Source organism: Theobroma cacao, chromosome 5 (genome assembly GCF_000208745.1).
Source record: "Theobroma cacao cultivar B97-61/B2 chromosome 5, Criollo_cocoa_genome_V2, whole genome shotgun sequence".
Classification (NCBI taxonomy): Eukaryota; Viridiplantae; Streptophyta; class Magnoliopsida; order Malvales; family Malvaceae; genus Theobroma; species Theobroma cacao.
The window spans coordinates 10600901-10616135 of record NC_030854.1 but is presented as its reverse complement, the minus strand read 5'-3'; the positions used below and the strand labels follow the sequence as shown (position 1 = coordinate 10616135).

Genomic DNA, 15235 nt, shown 5'->3' with positions numbered 1-15235 from the left:
GAGTTATCAAAGGTAAAAACTCGTATTAGATCCAAGTGAATCAGAATGTTTAAAATATGTAGAAACTTAACTAGAGTACAGAGTGAAGGCATCCTTTTTGTCAAAAATCTTGAGTTTGTAAAAGATGTGTATGCCATTAGACTTTTAGACACACCAAAATATTAAAAAAGGGAGTTGGTTACCTTCCTTAATTTTTCAGCCGCAATCTTGTTGTTTTGGAAAATCTAAAAATACCCAAAAGAGAAGAAACCAAAAAATCGAAATAGTGGAATGAAATCGGGGGGAAGTTGATGGGTAATCGAAGGAAAAAGTGTCATTTCCCTTGTTTGCACCGTCCGTTTTTAAACTCATTTTTTCTCCCTTCCTTCCTTCCTTTTGTAACATATAAGAAACCAATCCCATCAACAACTCATTCTTCATCGTCTCTGTCTTGGGTCCAAGAAAATGTTTCTTCTCTTTCCCTCTCATTTCTTGGCTTATCCATTTTGTCATTCTATACATGCTTGCAGATCGTAGAGGAATACGTTTTTGTTGTTCTTTAGTGTCTCTTTTGCTTATGATGTAAGGAAAGATATAGGGAGGGGAGGAAAAGAAAGAAAGAAAGAAAGAAAGCAAAAAATGGAAGGGTCCGTAGGAGCAGGGTTCATGGCAGTCTTTGCAGTTTCAGGAAGTGTAGTCTTCATTGCTCGTGAAGTCCATAAGCGTCTCCTCTCTGATTTCATGAAGAAGATTGAATCTGAATTGGGTGGTAATATTATTACAGACTCTTTGTTATTAATCTTGATGTTTCTCTTTTGAAATATCATATATGTGAAGTAGGTTTTACCGTGCCTTGTTTTTTGTATTGTAGGAAGTGCAAAATGTCAAGTGAAGAAAAGGGTTCGTTTTGCCGATGATGTGATGGAACCATCATCCAATAACAAAGAATACAGGAAGAGGAATCGTAGTAGCCTGGCAAAGCAGGCTAAAGTTGGTGATGTTGATGAATATGACCATCCTCATCAGCTCCTGGAAATGGATGATATCATGCCTCTCAATAGGCAGGTTTTGTATAAAGGGCTTCTTGAATATAAAACCCTTAAAACTCATGATGCTTCCAACTTCCTGTAGCGTTCTTTTTTCATAACCCAAAGTTTTGATTTTGTCTAGGAAATAGGAAAGGGGGAAGTTCTTTTCCATTTGTACATTTTCAATAGGTTGTTTTTTCTTTCTTAATTTGGTGTGCTCATGCTTGCTTTGTATCATACACAGAATTCATCCCAATAAAAAGAAATGGTTTTGGTTTGAATCTTAATCTTGGGTTTGAGATTTGATCATTTCAAGAGTCTCTGGGAAATGATGGAAATTCTATTGTCTCTTTGACTAAAATATCAACTTTGGTACATTGAATAATATTGAGTCTCAAGGAGATGCACGAATTTTCCATTGAAGTTATTTAATTTTCAACAAGTAAGCATTTGCTGCGTTTAAGTCTTCTTGACGTATGGAAAAAGTTACCACTAATTTTATTATTTTTATTTTTGAAAATAAAATATTCGACCTATTTGTCATTGTTTACTGTTGTGTTCTGGCGTGGCCTGGAATGGAATCTTCTCTTTTCAAAAGAGAGAAAAAAATTCAGTAGATCCTTGTTAAACAGACAAAGGGTGAATTGGGATTCCAACATTTGAAATTTAACTGATGAAGTTGACATGGGTGTTAGTATATTTACAGTTTACAATTACTTAATTATGAGTCCATCCGTCTATACGTTGATTCCACAAGGCAATATGATCTTTCACATGAAAAGGCTGCATGCCTGCCTGCCTTCACAAGCCACTTGCCAGACACAAATTGATGATTAAGTGATGACCCTTGAATTCTCTGGAATTTAATGAAGGCAGCATTATCTTTCCATATAAGAAAAATCTAGTCATTAGGGAAATGAGAAACGATAAAGAATATTTATTTGTTTGAATCTTGTAAGCCAACCATACTGACATAATTGTTCTTGGGAAACAAGTTGCGATGAGGCCAAGCCCATAGAGAAAGTTGATGACTTTTAATTTGGACTTTGACAAAAATTTGCTAAGTTCGTTTCCTTAATAAAGTATTTTACTATAAAATTTAATATTTCTTTTGCTTAAATAACCAATAAAAAATATTTTCAATTCTTTGGATCATTCTTGAAAAATTATTTTCGAATCATAACCTACCTTTAATAATTTTTTACTATAACATCTTAAAAATATTGACATTCATCAATTATACAATACGTCCCAAACATTTTTTCAACATTAACAATATTATACATATAAATATTATTTAACCTTTTTTTAGTTATTTATTTCTCATCGTATACTAGTTAACTTGTTAAGTCAATAAATCATAAATTAGAAATTAAAGGAAAGGAAATATTTTTATTTGTGAAAAACTTATTTCCTATTTTATATAGATTTTTTTTAGTTGGCTTTAATTATTTTGTATTATATTAAGATTGTAGGATCTTAGTAAAAGTAGAAATAGTGATATGATCTTTATGAAATAATTGAAATACAAATAATTAATGATGCTTTGTTGGGAAAAAGAATAATAAATAAAGAGATGAAAAAAAGGAAAAATAGTGATACAAATAATCCAAATAAGATTGATCTCAAATTCAAGAGAAAGTAAATGAAAAATACTTTACGACAATCTCTAGTATAAGACATTTTACGTTGATCAATATAATTTTTTTAATTGACAAATTTTACATTCGTAAAAGCTTTTCTCCTTTCAAAATGGGGAAAGGATTGTAAACCTTTTTCAAAAGAACTTTTCAATCATACACAACGGAACCTTATTTGAGATGCAACATAATGATATATTTAGCTAACATTTTTTTCTCAACTACACACGTACTCCTTGTTTTCATGAAATCTTAAGAAACCCAAGAAACATTCCCTAAATTTTATTTGAAACAAATTATACTAATAGAGGAAACTCAAATATATACTTTTGGCTCCGTAATGACAAATCTCAAATGGTTAAAATACTCACTAAGTCTCTATACCCATATATTTTATTAAATTTAGTCCTTGTACTGAAAATTGAAATAATTTAATCTATTGATTTTGAAAATTTCTTTAATTTAGTCCCTCCCCCTAATGACATCTAATTTTTTTGTTAAAATGGATGACGTCAACGTTGATGTGATACATTTTGATGACATGGCATGTCACATGGCACTGAGGGGATGACGTGACAGTGTCACATGGCATTAAAATGATGATGTGACATTGACATGTTGACATGTCGGTGCCATGTGGCAGATAAAAGAGATTTGCAAAAAAAATTTGTGCCACATCATAGGGACTAAATTGTACAAAAATATATAGTAGATGGATTAAATTGAACAAAATTAAGATGTTAAGGATCTAAAGTGAAAAAATATTTGAAAAATACAAATATTTAAATAGATGATAGATATACTTATTAATAAGCCAAATATTTAAGTATAAAAGATTTATCGTGTTAAAATATATATTTAAATATTTTCTTACTTGATTATTTGATTCTAAAATATTTAAATTTTTTTTAAATTAGGGGAGGAGGATTTGAACCCTACTCTCTAGGTAAGGGGATCATGCACCAACCAATGAGCCAAATGCTTAGGTGCTTCTAGAATATGTACATTAATTTATGTTCTTTGCAAAAATTAATTTTGAATTCTCCTTCTATGAAAAAAATTTCATAGCTAAAGCTAAATTTAGATGAATAACTTGCATTATGATGGAATAAAATAATATAAAAAGTCTAAATAAATTCTTTTTTTCTTCTATTTATAATAGCATAAAATTTGAAATTTATTTGACTTAGATTTTAACTTGAGTTTAACTCAAATTAGCAAAATAAGTTGATTTAGTTTTTTCTTTTAAAAAAATGAAGAAGGGACATATGGAGATAGCAATAATTATAAAAATAATTTCTCGTTCTGATTTGCTTAATTTGGGCATGAGAAACCTTTTATTACACTCATAGAATATGAGTTACTCCACCCCTTTAATTTTTTATTTATTTTTTATTTTTTTATTTTATTTAATATTTCAGGTTATATTTTTTAGGTTGAAATTTCCTTGATTAAAGATTGCATTTATCGTTGATAGAGTTAAATATAATTGTAAATATTTATACCATTTTATTTCGTATTTTTTGTAGATCAAACTTAAAATTTAAATTTAAATTTAGAAGAATTTTATGATGGTATTTGAACTTAAAAAAATCATTTTATAAAAAACTTTGAGTAAATTTAAATAAAAGGTAAAATAGGTAAGAGTTGAATAATTCCAAAAAAATGGGTATTTGTAAATTGTGACAGTTGTAACTAAATAAATCTATTTTGCTAATTTGATATCAACTCAAGTTAAAAACTAAGTTAAATAAATTTCAAATTTTTATACTATTATAAATAGAAGAAAAAAGAATTTATTTAGTCTTTTTATATTACTTTATTCCAATAGAATGTAAGTTATTCATCTTTTTTTTTGCTTTAAGTTATTCGTTTACATTTGGCTTTAGGTATGAAATTTTTTTCAAAATTTTTTCTATAGAAGGAGAATTCAAACTTAATTTTTGAAAAAAAAATTAATGTACATATTTTAGAATCAAATAATCAAATAAGAAAATATTTTATATATTTTTTAACAGCTTTTACACTTAAATATTTAGCTTATTAATAAGTATATCTATCATTTATTTAAATATTTGTATTTTTTAAATGTTTTTTCAATTTAGTCCCTTAATATTTCAATTTTGTTCAATTTAGTTTATGCACTATATATTTTTGTTTAATATATATTTTTATTTAATTTAGTCCCTATGTCATGACACAAATTTTTTTTTTGAAAATTTTTTTTATCTACCGTGTGGCACTGACACGTCAACATGTCAGTGCCACGTTAGCATTACGACATTATCATATTAGTGCCACGTGGCACCACCACGTCATCACGTCGATGCCACTTGGCATGCCATGTCATTAAAATGTGCCATATCAGCACCGTGTCAATGTTGACATCATCTTCTTTAATGGAAAAATTGGATGCTGTTAGGGGGAGTGACTAAATTGAAGCAATTTTCTAAATCAAGAGACTAAATTGCCTTCATGATTTTGAGTATAGAGACTAAATTGAACAAAACGCATAGGTACAAGAAATTGGTGGGTATTTTGACCAATCACAAATTGACTTCTACGAATTACCACTCCTAGAGTAAGTCATTCTTTTTGGCATTGTCCATTCAAAATAAATAAAGTTTTTATGGACAGAACGATTAAGGAGCCTAAGTCAACTAATGAGTTGTTTGTTCCTTAGACCAAATGTAATAACCTAATCATGGCTTGGTTGCTTGAGTTACTAACACCAATGATTGCATCAACGGTGTTCTGCATGAACTCTGCACATCAAATTGAAGAGACCTTTGAACAAGCAATTTTCTTAGTTGGATGACTCTAGAATATGTAATTTACAGTTTTCTTTATGCAACATCACTTAAGGTATTGTCATAATGTGTGGGTTCAAGAACCCGACCGCTCGACGTGAAATGGAGTCACCGCCAATCTTTCTTGTAGTAATGTGATTGGCCACCTATTTTAGTCTATTCTTTACAATGTTACTTAAGCTTAACTTAAATTCATTTTAATGAAATAAGTTTTGGTCTACAAAGCAATATTTGGGTTTAGGAGTATAGTTATTCGTGGGGAAGGTTTTAGCACCCCCATAATGCCCATTCAAAGAAAAATACCAATTAATCATGTGTTATCCTTACTTAACCTTAATTCTTGATTGTTATCCTATTTCCTTTAATCATAATTTATTGTTTGATTTTTTTATTTTTGATTTTATTCATGACCTAAAGTGCATTAATGGGTTAATTTGTATAATGTGCACGTAATGCGATTATGAAATGCATGGTACAAATCTCAATAAAATGTCAAATGAAATTCTTTTATTAAGAATACTTCCCAAATCCACCCATCATACTGGTGGGACCTAGGGATACTCTCTCATCTATGGAATTATTCGAGAAAACTTGCCTTCACAAGCTTGTCAAGCGAGTCCCATCATCAAGGTAATCATTTGCAGGTAAAAACAATATTTTTACTAACGGGCAAAATCTATCTCAAACAGCCTAATATGATCTGTCAAGTATTTAAGGCATCTCTAATGGTCAAAAATGAATGAGAGAAGTTCCAAAAAGTTTGAGAGAGCCAAAAAGAGAAAAAACTTTCTTTTATACACTTATTCTTCACTTTTATCCTTTATAAAGTGTTTGAACTTGAATTTCTACATCTTAAATTAGCTAAGTGATAAATTGTACTCCATATTTTATTCATTTCTTGATTGATTAGAGTGTGCAAGGCATTCTAAGGGTTATTGTAAAGGTTTAGAACTTGGGTTAGAAGCTCACCTTATAAAAGCTTAGTGGAAGTTGTTAATTTCACTGGTTTAGTGAAGTTGGGTTGAAAATCCTTAATTTGGAGATTAAGGTAGTGGATGTAGGTCAAGGGGACCAAACCACTATAAATATTTATGTTTTATTCACTTTTCTTTACCTTATCTTTATTTGGTGCCTTTTAACTTCAACAAGTTTTAAACTTTCCTTTTCAATTATCCTAAGACTTTCAACGCTCTGAAGCTGACTTCAAGATATTTTTTAAGTGCTATTCACCCCCATTTAGCACCCCTTTTGGGATCAACAAGTGGTATCAGAGCCCAACCCTTAACTTTAAAGGTTTAACATTCTTAGAGAAGATCTAATGGCTTTGCAAAAGTCTTGTGTTTCTAAATGACAATCCACAAATAAGCCTTTTTTATTTGATGGATCAATTATCCAGATTAAAGCACTAAGATATCCATTTACATTAAAGCTATAAATAATGATATATGAGATGTGATCACCCAAAGTCCGTATGTTTCTACTAGTGTGAACCTTATTTTGGGTGAGAAAATACCCAATGCTAGAGAACAGTGGATTAAGGTAGAAATGAGAAAAGTCTAAATAAATTTCAAAACCATTAACACTCTTCATTATGCCTTAACCCTTGTTGAGTTCAACAAAATTTTAAGTTGTACCACAACTAAAGAAATTTGAAAAAAACTTAAAATCATTCATGAAGGGACTTCTTAAGTTAAGGAATTCAAAATTGCTTTTCTCACCCATAATTATGATATGTTCAAAATGGAATAGGTTGAAGATATTACCACCATGTTTGATAGGCTCATTAATATTACAAAAAAGCTCAATCAACTTCGCAAACCTATTCTTGAACATGAACTAGTAAAAAGACTTCTTCGAAGCCTACCAAAGAGTTAGAAACACAAGGTCACCCCTATCCGAGAAGTCAAGGATCTCAATGCTATCACTTTTAATGAAGATGAAGAATTGACCATGATAATTAGAAAGTTCAAAGAGCTTATGGAACAAAGAGATAAAAGGTCTGGAAGAAAGAACTTTAGAAGAGATCAAGTTTTTTCATGGAAGAATAGAAACAAGATTGATTCTAATAAAAAAGATAAAGTGATCTATTTTGAATGCAAGAAACCAGGCCATTTCAGATTTAAATGTCCATTGCTTAAGGAGGATTCTTTTAAGAAAAATAAAAAGCCAAAGCAAGTAATGGTGGCTGCAACTTGGTTAAATAGTGATTGCTCTAGTTTAAAAGATGAGAAAGAAAAAAATAGAAGAAAAAGTAATTTTTTGTTTGATGGCCAAAGATGAAGAACTTGAGGTAACATTTAACTTATGTAATATTTCGTATGATAATGTACAAGATGAGTATGATTGTCTATATGCTGAATTTGAAAAACTTGCTTTGACATACAAAGTTTTGAGAAAGAAAGCCCTTTTATCAAATGATGAATTGGAGAAAATTAAGCATGATTTCAACTTTTTTTTTTATTAAAGGAATATGTTTCAAATTGAACTTGAGCATTCAAAGATAGATTTTGAACTCTTAGAATTGGAACTAAAAATTAAAAATGAAGCCTTGAAAAAGGCATTGGATGAAAATGTTACTCTCAAAGCTTTAACAGATAAAACCTTAAAGTTGAGTTTGATTAGAAAAGAAAAATCAAAGAGAAAAGCTATTTTGAGAAAGAAAAATTGTGCATGTTCATGTCACTGCTATGCATGTGAAAAAAGAGGTCACTTCTCTTATGATTGTTATCATAAGGGAAGCAATCTTCTTAAAACCAAATTGTTTTGGCTACCAAAAGGTTCATATATTAGTATTAACCTTCAAGGGCCCATCAAGGCATGGGTATCTTTAAAGAAATTTTGAAATTCTATCTTACAGGTTGAGTGAGGGCAAAAAGATCAATTCTTGAAAGCTTAACTAAAGAAAAGGCAGTTTATAACACCTTTGACTTTGATATGAACTGTGGCATAAGTTAAGTTAACTGAGGACTTGATTAAATTTTTAGTACTTCTATTGACAGATTCGGGAGTACTCTTATGTGTATAGAGAATGGTTTTGAATTTAGTGTGCATTTGAAGATTTTAATGATATGTTAAGTATGCCAAGCGTATGGAAGTTTACACTATGACACTTAGGCACATTTTATGGAAATATTTGATGAATTCTAAAGTTTGATGATTAGATTGAGATTTAATTGCATATTGAAGTATGAGTGTGAGAATTTGAGTTATATGAATAATTTAAAATGTTTTGTTTGAATGGAAATGAATTAGGTGCTTAAAGAAGAGAGTTTGGGGACTTAAAGAAGTGGAAATCTAAAGGTAATTTAAAGGTAATTTGGATGAATATTTATCGATAAATTCACCTTGACTGTTAATAGATATCCACTTGGGAACCAAATGAAGCATGTAAGATGAAAACTACCGATAGATGACTACACGGAAGGAACAACAAAAGAGCTGAGAAACATCTATCAATAGATCTACGAAATTTATCGATAGATAGCTAAACGGGGAAAATGCAAAAAGATCTAATACACAATTTATCGATAGATGCAACAATCTATCTATAAATAAAGGTTAACGCTTAAAAATTTTAGTGGGATCTATCGATATATGTCTCCCAACTATCAATAGATAAGCTCAAAAATGCAAAAATAAATAGGAGATTTAGGTTATTTTCCCATTTGAAAATAAAAGAGAAACTCTCCCCATTCTCCACCCTTTATAACCTAAGACCTCGAGTTGGATTTGGAGCTCGATTGCAATGGATTAAAGCTTGGGAAATCACTCTAGATGTAAGATTAAGTGTTTTTACCAATTGATTTTCAATTTAATCAATTAACAATTTAGAAATCTCTTTGCTCTAGCTTGAGGTATTTTTCTCTTGAGTTTGCTAGAGGTTGAAGTTGAGATTTGGGTAATCCAACATTGAAGGTGAGAATTTAAGCTTTTGAAGTTAAGATTTGGAATCTAGGTTTTATAACTATGTGTAATTAGGATAAAGTCTAGTTTGAAAAGCTAAGAACTTTTGAAAGCTAAGAAATAATTATTGCTTTGATTTGTTCACAGGGAAAATACAACCACTAATATGTTGGTGAGTTGGAAAGCCATTGGAGGCTTGAACTTTGAGCTTGGCTATGGGAGTGCCTTCGTTCATCACTGTGAATGGGTTTTTATGTGAATAAATACATGTGATGCATGTTGCATTGTTAAATGCACTACCATGGTGCTAAAATGATGCATTTATGCCTAGATGAATATGCATACGCAAGCGAACTACATACACACACACACACACATGCACACACACACATGCACACACACACATTTGTGATTTGAATGTGTGTGTCTTAGTGAAAACACGAAGAATGTCTACGAGTAATTTACTCAAGACAACTAACCTCTCGAAGGATTATGAGTATTTGATGCCTTAGAGAAATAAAAGCACTTAGAGATGATAGTGAGCTAGAAAATGCTTGAAGCTCACAAGAGTAATCTTTGATATTAAATGTGGAATATGTGATACCTAAGGCATGATAGCCTCATTTATGGATTTGTATTTTGTCTAATGATTGAGAATTCTAGATGTTGATTTGATTTGAGGTTAAATGGAGTCTTGTTTCCTATGACTATGTTCTGTGCCTACATGGATGGTGGTAAATAGGGATAGTGGTATAATTCTCGCTTGTGAGTTTCGTTTATAGTGCTTTAATGTTATCCTTTAAGAATACTTTGGATGATGACTTTGATCTTCTACTAATTGCTTTAGTGTTGTGTGTGATTTGACCCTTCATTGATTATCTTGGCACTGTACATAATTTAATTCTACGCTAGCGACTCTTGCCCTGAGCATGATTTAACTCCATTGGTTGCCTATCGATGTGATTTGGTTATGTTCAAGGAGGACCACTTTATGATTGTGATTTGACTATAAGTGACATGATATAGCCTCGATAAGCAAAGATGAATTTGATTTTGATATGATACTTTGGTAACTATAGAGATTATTTAGGAATGGCATCTAGATTAAGCCTAATTTGATATGCACGATTTATGGAGACATAGTATTATTATATGTGTGTATTGTGGGATTTGTAAAATAATTTAGGGATGAATGATTTGCCCCTAATGTTAGAGATGTTTGCTAGAATACTTTGTTGCATTGTTAATGCAATATATATATATATATATATATATATATATATATATATATATATATATACATGTATATGTTTATCGGCATTAGCATATTTCGCTTATCTTCACTTCTTTCTGAGTATTATATGACTTACCCATTTGTTTGTACCTTGTGCAGATAAATAGGCCACTGGATAGTATATGGCAAAGGTCATCCTTTGACAAACCAATTTTGGCATCTGGTAGGTCTTTTGTCTGATGGGTCCACTCTGCTAAGTATAATTTTGGGTTTTTTGCTTCAAGTTTAGCCTTTGATGTATGTAGGTACAATGTTGCCTTTTAAACTTTGTCAAAGGTTTGTAGGGTACGAACCTGTTTTGATTGCCAAAGTGCGACCTTACAAATATTGTTAAAAACATTATGTATGAACTAAGTACCAAGATGGGTACCTTTTATTGTACTTGAACTTAAGTTATATTATGACTATAACTATTGTATTATCTGATTAATATGAATTTTTTCTAGGCTTGCTCAAGTCTTGTAGGCCCTGCTTGCTAGACTTGTGTGTTGGTCACTACTCCTTGATTTGAGTAGTGACAAAGTTGGTATTAGAGTCTAGGTTCTAGAGTGTCCTAGGTAATTCTAAGTCTATCAATGGAGTGTCAAGATTAGTGTAGAGTCTTGTTCATGGCTTGTGACTGTAGCACGAATCATGAATGGGAGGCTGCATGAATTCTTAAATTTTTAGTCAATTAATCCCTATTTTTGGGCCATGAATTTTTGAATTTTGAATGTGGCATTACTTCATCTTGGTGCAGATATCGCCTAAGATGAGAGCTACCTCAAGGGTTACAAGAGAGCAAGATGCTCTGGATGAACCAATGGAACAACCACGAGTGTCCCCATCAAGGAGCCATGGTAGAAATAAAGTCATTTGAGGTGCTCAAAACATGGAACCTAATCATATGTATACGAGTGATGAAAATATGAGACCTTAGGATGATTACCTTACAAGAAGAGGTGTCACCTTAGAAGATCTAGTAGCAAGGCCGCAAAGTTTGGCTCATGAGTTTGTCGAGTTTCATAGTTGAGGTAAGGCACAATCTAAAGAATCAGTTAACTATAGTTCACAAGATTTGGACTATATACCTCAATGTGAGCATCAGAGATAGGATATTGAGGTTACTTTGGTAGATTTTATGAAGCTTAAACCTTCGTCATTTACCCGCTCAAGTGTCGAAGAGAATCCGTAAAGATTCCTAGAGGTCATGGAATATATATGTTCTGCTTTGGGATGCTCCACTTATTAGTTAGTTGAATTGGAGGGATTTAGATTGAAAGATGTGGCCCGAATATGGTTTAAATCCCTCAAGAGAAGTAGACCACCTAGTTCAACCTGAATGACATGGGAGGAATTTGTCCAACCTTTTCTAGATCGTTTCTTGCCTAAAAACATGAAAGACACAAAGGCACAAGAGTTTGAGACATTGGTTCAGACCCCAAACATGTTGATGACAGAGTATGATATCCAATTCACCCAGCTATTTAGATATGCTCCTAACTTGGTCCTAATTGAGGAGAAAAGGATCAAGATTTTTGTGAAGGGACTGATTGAGTAGATATTTAGAGTTCTTTCCACACAAAGATTTGCCTTTTTTATGACAGTGGTGGATTGAGACCAGGAGAATGGAAGCTAGAATGGAAAGGAATAAGGGTCGTAGAGCTCGAACATAAGGTTGATAAAGCCATAGAGATTTTAGTGCAACTAGAAGTCTAGTATTTATACACCATTAAAACCATGAGGGAACGACTCTTACTCGTAAGCCTTCAAAAAATAGTGATTCATTTAACCCACATTCTAGATGAAAATAGTCTATTAGAATATTTAATTTAGGCCCCAAGCAGAGGGGTGCTCTATGTAATTGTTGTGGGAAAGCACATAATGGACCTTGCCATAGAATAACTGGACTATGTTTTGGGTGTGGCCAATCTAGACATTTGATGAAAGATTGCTTGAAGCACAAGTAGTCGTCAGAAATTGACCTCGGATCTATATAACCATTTGCCATTACCCTATTTGGAACGACACCATCTACTAAGAATGTTAGAGGTGATAAGGGCAAAGGTGTAGCCTTATCATCTAAGGCTAGATCAGCATAACTGGTAATTAAGGTGGAGGTCAAGCGAGGGTGTTTGCTCTAACACTGTAAAATGCTTAGATTTCAAATGCAGTGGTCACAAGTACACTTTTTATTTGTGGTAGCGAAGCATTAGTTTTGTTTGATCTCGAATCGACATATTCTTTCGTGTCACCACATTTTATGCTGAAGTTGGATAGATTTTGTTGTAATATGAAGGAACAACTAACTGTGACTACTTCATTAAAGGAAATATTTGTGGTTAAGTATGTGTATAGGTCTTGTGTGCTTCATATTAAGGACAAAGACATTATGGCAAACTTGGTATTGCCATTGACCTTGGATTTTGATGTGACCTTGGGAGTAGATTGGTTAGTGTCCTATTTTGCTAAAGTGGACTGCCACTATAAGCATGTGAAGTTTAAGTTCCTAAGGGAACCTTCATTTGTGATCTATGGGCATAACAGTCCAATGTTTGTAGAAGTCATGTTAGTTATAGTCGCTAGATGTATGCCAAGGTAGAGATGCCAAGGGCATCTAGTGATGATGGGAGACATGTTGATGGATGATGGGAGTGTGGATTACGTACTAGTAGTAAGTGAGTATTCAAACATATTTCCAAATGAACTACTTGGATTACCTCTCGATAGGGAGATTGAATTTTGTATTGATTTGATTTCACATACAAAGCCAATTTCTATACCTTCACATCAAATGGTTCCAAAAGTTAAGGTAACTTAAGGATCAATTGGTGGATTTATTAAATAAGGGCTTCATTTACCTGAGTGTTTCACCTTGGGGAGCTTCGGTGCTATTCGTGAAAAAGAAATATGGTATCTTTCGATTGTGTATTAAATACCGACAACTTAATAAAGTGACAATAAAGAATAAATATCCACTCCCAAGAATAGACGATCTGTTTGACTAGTTGCAGGGTGTAATGTGCTTCTTTAAGATTGATTTACGCTTTTTGTATCACCAATTGCGAATTCAGGAAAGTGACATACCCAAGGTAATGTTTTGTACATGCTATGGGCATTATGAATTCTTAGTGATGTCATTTAGAATCACTAATGCTTCTGTCACTTTCATGGATTTGATGAATAAAGTGTTTCAAGCATATTTGGATAAATTTGTGGTCGTGTTCATAGACGACACTTTGGTGTACTCTAAGAGCCTGGAAGAACATGCGTAGCACTTGAGAATTGTGCTTCAGATGTTAAGAGAGCATAGATTGTGTGCTAAGTTTTTGAAGTGTGAAATTTGGCTAAATAAAGTTAATTTCTTAGGACTTGTTGTATCTAAATAAGGGGTGCAAATCGATCCCTGTAAGATAAAAGTCGTAGAGAATTGACCTAGGTCCACGTCTGTAATGGAAGTTTGAAGCTTTCTAGATTTAGTTGGATATTACAAACGTTTTGTACAAGACTTTTCTAAAAATGCATCTCTTTTCACCAGATTGACTCAAAAAAGAGTTAAATTTGACTGATCGATGCATGTGAGGTTAGTTTTCAAAAACTCAAAACCTGTCTCACTTCTATGCCTTTATGAAGCCTACAATGTGGATCAGGAAACTATACCATGTATCACGATGCATCATGAGATTGATTGGGTTGTGTGTTGATGCAACTGACAACTAAATAGGCATGAAGAGGCATATGCCTCCTGACAAATAAAGAGGCATGAAGAGAACTATCTTATGCACGACTTAAAGATGGCAACAATTGCGTTTGCTTTGAAATTATGGCACCATTATCTCTATGGTGAAACCTACGAAATATATATATTCCATAAGAGTTTGAAGTATATATTTCAGCAAAAAGATTTGAATTTGAGACAGCGTAAGTAGTTAGAGTTACTAAAAGACTATGACTACACCATTCTCTACCATATTGACAAAGTGAATTGTAAAGCCCGACCTTATAAAATACTTGTCATGGCATACATGTGATGGACAACATGTTTGCATGCTAGGAGAGCCCGGAAGAATATTTAAAAGTCGATATTGTGCTTAGAAGTACAAGTAAGTTGATTTATACCTAGAACTAATTAAAATAGGGATTTTAAGGTGAAATTGAGAATTTCACAGTCCAGGGATGACCTAAAATGGTGATTCGGAGTTCGAAGGCCGACTTGGAGTTAATTAGAAAATTTGACCGATTAGGGGCAAAATGGTCATTTTATCACCTAAAAATTTAATTTGGGTATTTGATGAAATTTTTTACTAAGATTGATCATATGAAGTATAATATGAGGTTTAGCAGTGAAAAAAATTTTTAATTCTCCGTGTTTTTGGAGTATAGGGGCAAAAACGGTAATTTTATCGCCCCGAGGGTAAATAGGTAAATTTTCACCCCCCACACTTATCAAGACCAAGGGATTTTATTCATCATGGAAATGGATAAACATGAGAAATGTGTGGTGGAGAATTAAAGAATTAAAAGTCAAATATTTAAAATTTGAACCAATAAGAAAATGCCATGTGTCATGCTTTTATTATTTTATTGTTTCTTTATAAAAAG

General features: G+C 32.3%; 1 protein-coding gene across 1 annotated transcript; it reads left to right on the top strand.

Moving 5' to 3' along the window:
• LOC18598460 lies at positions 274–1294 on the top strand. Its single transcript, XM_007027995.2, has 2 exons — positions 274–748; positions 851–1294. Exons 1-2 carry the CDS (start codon positions 619–621, stop codon positions 1108–1110), a joined length of 390 nt encoding a protein of 129 aa, XP_007028057.1. The 5' UTR covers positions 274–618; the 3' UTR covers positions 1111–1294.

What these genes read in the sequence shown, in the direction of transcription:
- LOC18598460 (XM_007027995.2), top strand. Translation starts at nt 619, where the DNA reads ATGGAAGGGTCCGTAGGAGCAGGGTTCATGGCAGTCTTTGCAGTTTCA. An exon ending in GATTGAATCTGAATTGGGTG is followed by an intron (nt 749 to 850) that starts GTAATATTATTA and finishes TTTGTATTGTAG; the next exon opens with GAAGTGCAAAATGTCAAGTG.